At 35.4% G+C, this 6,000-nt stretch overlaps 1 protein-coding gene across 1 annotated transcript; it reads right to left on the bottom strand.

The window, feature by feature from the left end:
* Positions 1-366: 366 nt before the first annotated feature.
* On the bottom strand, positions 367-3,051 carry LOC115956326 (reactive Intermediate Deaminase A, chloroplastic-like). Its single transcript, XM_031074740.1, has 6 exons — positions 3,003-3,051; positions 2,689-2,804; positions 1,807-1,851; positions 1,390-1,463; positions 1,248-1,297; positions 367-564 (listed from the first exon to the last, which is right to left on the bottom strand). The coding sequence occupies exons 1-6, from the start codon at positions 3,049-3,051 to the stop codon at positions 470-472; spliced, it is 429 nt and encodes a 142-aa protein (XP_030930600.1). The 3' UTR covers positions 367-469.
* Positions 3,052-6,000: the final 2,949 nt, after the last annotated feature.

Genomic DNA, 6,000 nt, shown 5'->3' with positions numbered 1-6,000 from the left:
ATATCAACAATGTAAACAACGCCTGCACGCCTATTGGACATTTCAGTCATGCTAAAACACATGCTCTACTCACTAGCATTTAATGGTCACACAAGCCTTCAAATTTGGCTATATGGTAATTCATAACTCATTTGCCTGCATGGCACTAATTGTGCATGCCTGGACTAGAGTATATAGGACAGCATAACTATCATTTTATTTCAATTTTAAAACATTCCAATCACCAGCAAAACTAGGGCCAATAAACTTCAGGCAAACCAAAAGCATCCATTAAATTTCCTCTAACAAGGACACTACATCTAGGTATCCTTGTGTTGGTTGATGCTGTCTAATTAGTTTACAAATATGATTATAGTAGTTTCTTATGATAACAACAACATCCACATGTCAAACTCCAAAACTTGGAGATACCCCTCCCACCTTATTAACCGAGCTTTGTGAAGAAGCAAATTCCAAGCATGAATGGAGTCTATATTGCAGCAATGCACTCAATTTCAATCTTGGCATCCAATGGTAATGCTGCTACCTGATATGTTGAACGTGCAGGGGCAGGCGAAGGGAAGTCTGCAAAACAAACCATTTAAGCAGGTGTGATCACGGGTATATTTAGCAACTTTTCCAATTGTATCACTATATGTAATATAGTGAACTTAGTAAAGCTATAGATTCTTTATGTAGAAGCAAAATACACAAATTAGGTCACCAATCCTCAAGAAATGTAGATTATATATTACATCAAAAATCAAATTTAGAAGAGTCCATCTTAAACAGCATAAGCAGAGAGATAACAAAGTTTTGGCCAAAAGACATGTCTAGCTTGAAAGCTATCCATACTAGCTACCATAAACTTCTTCTTCTTTTTTCCTTTTTTTTTTTTTTTTTTTGATAGGTAATAACATCTTTATCCATACTTGCTACCATAAACTCATAGCACCTGCTACAAATCTGGCTCAAGAAATAAGATTTATGCTGAGCCCTGAAGCAGATAAGCTTTCACACCCACCAAATTGATAATTAGAGAGGGGATTACACTCCACTTTGTTAAATTAGTGTCATCCTTCTATGAGCAGGAGCCTCAGCTATCAATTAAAACCTAGAAAACTCAGGATTTCATGATCTATATTCAAATTTTTTCCTGGTTCAACACAACATACATGGTGCAAAGATGGTGGACTCGGCATTTGTATGCATTCCTAATAAAAGTTTAAAATTGACATCAAAACATCTAGTTTGATTATAGAACTCACATTTAGCATAAATCTCATTCACTTTCTTGAAGTCTTTAAGGTCAGCTAACCTGCAGCAAACAACAATAGGTAAACTTATTTGTTTTGCAACATTCAATTTCTAAAATCAAGGCAACATAGCAGAGAATTGAGGAATTCATACATAATTGTTGTCTTAACTACTGCAGCATAACTTGCACCACCGGCTTTAAGTATTTCCCCCATATTTTTGAGAAGCTACATACTTCCATTGGCCTGAATAAGTATAAAACAGCTGGCTTTGCAATTTGGAAACAAGAGCCATCAATTGCACACCTCTTGCCTAGCTAAAAGTCACCAAGAGAACTTAACCACATTTATGACAAACAAAAAATTTCCATGATGTTTGAGTTACGAAAAGGGCTATATATACATATATATATATATATATATATATATATATGGGAAAGGGACCAGGAATTCAATATCCTGCTGAATATGCAAATACATTGAAATCTGATAAGGTAACAGCCAGAGAGGTGTAGATATGTAGATGTATCCTAAAAACATTAAAAGAAAGTGTACATGTCATTTACTTTACCTGCTCAGTTTGATCTTCCACAGAATCTGAGATGAACTTTCCAGTCTGTATGCATGTAGAAATCACATGTCATCAGTACAGTTACCCAAAACACTTTTTTTTTTTAATTGGTAAGGTTATACACCTATGAAGCACGGGTGCGTTTCGGGACTCGGGTACAGATGCAGGTGCGGGACTCGGTAATTTTTGAAAAAGTAGGGTGCGGGTGCGGCAGGACTCGACGATTAAAAAATTATTAAAAATATTTTTATTTATATTTTCTATATATTTTTACTATTAAAATATTCTTAAAAAACACATTAATATATTTGATTCACAAAACAAAGAAAGAATAAGGCAAGAAACGCATCTGAGGTCAGAATTTCGGCTTCTCCGGCGAGTTTCAAGGCCGATTTTGGCCTGTTTCGGCCGTTTCCGACCTGTTTCGGCCGTATCGGTCGCCGGCCGATATGGACTGATATTGCCGATACGGCCCGATTCTGGCCAAATCAGCCCAGTTTGGCGCGAATCGAGCCGAGTTGGCACGAATCTGAGAAAAAAAAAAAAAAAAAACGCAGACACGGCACCGATACGCGGTCAACCACGTCGGACGCCACGTCCTGTGTCACGCCGCGTCGGACTCGGGTGCGGCACCCTCCCAACCGCGTCCGTGCATTCTAGTTATACACCCACCCACTGGGTCATGAACCCATGACCCTACCTCAACCTTGCTCTTACGAGGGGAAGAGGTGCCATTTGAGCTAGAGCCCGTTGGCACTACTAGTGTGCATTGGCACATATCAGCAGTATAATTGCCAAGGCACATACAAGTGCACATGTAAACCCACAAGCAAAATCAAGATAAGAAGTAATAAGCAGGATTGTCATGGTGACTCAACAAACCTCTGGAACAAGTCCAAGAACACCGGACACAAAGAGAAAGTCGTTGGCTTTTGTGGCCTGAGAATATGGTCCCAAGGCAGCAGGAGCCTTTTCTGTTTGAACAGCTTCCTTTATACCTACAGTCAGGACAAACATAAGCACACACGTTCAGGAATTTGTGAAACTTAATATTTGGTAATAAAAAGCAAATAAAAATGACAAACATGGCAAACAATTTTCAAACTATTATCAAGGTATTTGATGTCATTCGTTTAGTAATTAGTTTAAACAAGAAAATTTATCATCTGTGCTTGTGAGCCACCCAAAAAGATCACCGGCAAGCAACCCTCTTCTTTTAAATGAGGAAGCTAAGACAGTGGCCATACCCTACACATGTTATATTGGTAAGAGAAGATGCTAGAATGCCAAATTCTGTTCAGAACAGTTTATTGGATTTCTTAGGTATTTTAATAAATCATAAAGGCAAAATGCATTTTCTTGCTTGAGCTTTTCTCTATAGCCACAAATATAATTCACGTTAGTTCTTCACTTCTTCTTCCATTGTGTTTGGCTAATTGAAAAATGAACACAAATCAATAAAAACTGAGAAACAAATATTCTGAGGTAGTTCAGTCAGTTGCATATGTTCGTGGTGGTGGTTGTAAATCTGATCACACTTCAGCGATTATGAAAATATTGGTGTAACAGAAAATAAATCTTGTTCTCCTCAAAGCATTGATTCAACTCAAGTCTCGGAGTTCCATTGTGTGTACCAACTCCCAACTTTGAGACAAAAAAAAGGTAACATGAAATCCATTGAAGATTAACTCCTTCTAAATTCCAACTCTGAAATCAAACTAAGAATTGTCTAGGGTACCCTAAGAATTCAAAAATTACTTCTGTTGCTCAAAATTTACCTACAAATTCACCATAAATACTACAATGTCACATGACTTGTCCACTTCTTAGCCCAGAACTAAAACTATGATTAAGATCCAAATAAACTTTCAAACTCACATTCACATAAAAATGAATCAAATAACAAAACCATTCCAATTTTAACAAGATCACCAAACCTTAGAATCAGAACTAACCTACAAAATGACAACACCTGTCATTTTGACCCATGTTTGATTCTCCCACCCACCATGACCTGAATTTTTTTGATAATTCAAAAGTTGGGGTGAGGGGATTTGAACCCTGAACATCGCAGTTAAAAACACCAAGAGTGAAGACCTTATTTACAAACCAAACATCATTAAGAAGCAAGCATTCCACACATCAAAAACCCAAGTGCTAATTTACAGGGAGTACAATTTTAAACCCACCCCACACCCCAAAACAATTCTATTTATAACCTCCAAAGTGCAAACTCACCACTACAAATGGTCCTATCAACTAACAAATAGCAGCCATTTTCATAAAATGTATACGTACCAAAAAAAAAAAAAAGCACATTTTATGAATTGATTATTCATTGTAATGAGTCACAATCCCAACTTTATTGAATAGGCCCAGAACAAGTGACAAGGAGAAACAAACAGTCTAGTCCTACAGTGTTATACTCCTAATATTGAATTAGAACTATTCATCAATGTGTGTGAAATACTAGAAATGTGAAGCGGAATCTAGAATCACATAATTTTTTACAACTTCTTGTCATAATTTTAACTGGTAAAGTGTAATTGGTAAAGAAAAAATTGTGGATTCATGTATAAGTGATAGTTAATCACTCACAATCTATTACGTCAAATTTGTGACAAAAAAATTATCTAATAATTTATAGTCTTAGAACTACTCTTATTATTTATTTATTTTTTATAGAGTATGATATCTCTGACTAAGCTGTCTATAAATATCTATTAATCTTTAATATATGTGTCCATGAACTCCATTTATCATCTTGAAATTGATGAAAATATAATAAAGCTTGTGTTCATGACTTCATACAAAGGTTATAGAATAGGTAGCCCCTACTTCCCAGATGGTGACTGAGCTTTTAGCCAAAAGAGATCAACTGAGCAGGTATATGGTGTACCCGGCATATATGCCGGGTCTCTCACACATAGGCGGGTCCCACACATCATCTCGAACTTGATGAAAATATAATAAAGCTTGTGTTCATGACTTCATACAAAGGTTATAGAATAGGTAGCCTCTACTTCCCAGATGATGACTGAGCTTTTAGCCAAAAGAGATCAACTAAGCAGGTATATGGTGTACCCGGCATATAGTGTGGGACCCGCCTATTTGTGAGTAACCCGGCATATATGCCGGGTACAACGTATAATTTTCACTACTGTTGGGTTTGTTTCCGTGCCTCAGAGAAGCAAGCTGGGGACACCAATTGAAAGAAAACAACTAGATAAACAAAACCAGGTGCTAGAATGGTGGTTATTGGTTAATGATTCTGTGGGCTGAGAATTTTGAAAGATATGGAATTGTGTTGATAGAGAGCAAGTGGTGCTTTAATTTGCTTTAAATGGAGCTTAAAATTTGTTGCTTTGATTGATATTTTGGCATTCTTGGGCATTTCTCCTCCACTCGTTTACTACTCTATCTTCTTTGATATTTTACCAAAACAAATTGGTGTACAATTCTGTCAGTGATATTTTGCTTAAATAAAATTATTCATGACTGTTGTTTCAACTTTCAATTCATACATACATTTTAATCGGATAGAGATCATTTGAAAATACTTAGATCCATGTGCAATCGCTTTTAATAATGGCTAAGATTAAAAGTTATTAAAAAAAAAAAAAAAATCACTTTTTTGAGAAGGTAAAAAAAAAAATCACTTGATGCAATAAATCTGATCTCAATCCTTTTAAATCAAGCATGTTAACTAACCTAAGTTGTTGGTAGTGTTACTATGATGCTCATTTGATTCAAAAGATTTTATTAACTAGAGGTGTCATTTTGTTTTAAATACACAATAGCAAGTGGTAGTGGGTTTTAATCTTCACCTTTTATTTAGTTAATGAGTAATGTGACAGTTTCTCATTAAAACAAAAAGAAATTTCAGTTAAAAAAATACTGGAAATAAGCCAAACCCTAATTCAAAAGGTTTTGGATTTAAATTTCTTAATTAGCATATCCCAATTCCCAAAGAAGATTATACTATACAAAAAAAAGAATAGTCATACTAAAACATTTAGTGACAAATCTCTTAATACTGAAAATTCCTATTTTAGTCTACTTTTTTTTGTTATTACGGGTGGATTAGGACCTTGAATTTTTTAATTGGTTGAATATTCATTTTAATTAATGTGTTAAATGTGAAAATAGAAGATCTGATGCAATAATAAGATGCCATGGGGAGTATTACAAACA

Source organism: Quercus lobata, chromosome 8, assembly GCF_001633185.2.
Source record: "Quercus lobata isolate SW786 chromosome 8, ValleyOak3.0 Primary Assembly, whole genome shotgun sequence".
NCBI lineage: Eukaryota > Viridiplantae > Streptophyta > Magnoliopsida > Fagales > Fagaceae > Quercus > Quercus lobata.
This window is presented reverse-complemented; position numbering and strand designations above follow the sequence as displayed.

Coding starts and splice junctions, on each gene's coding strand:
- LOC115956326 (XM_031074740.1), bottom strand. CDS start 3,051: ATGGCCACTGTCTTAGCTTCCTCATTTAAAAGAAGAGGGTTGCTTGCC. Junction 2,805..3,002: donor AAGAAGAGGGTTGCTTGCCG/GTGATCTTTTTG, acceptor TCCTGACTGTAG/GTATAAAGGAAGCTGTTCAA. Junction 1,464..1,806: donor TGGAAGATCAAACTGAGCAG/GTAAAGTAAATG, acceptor GGAAGTATGTAG/CTTCTCAAAAATATGGGGGA.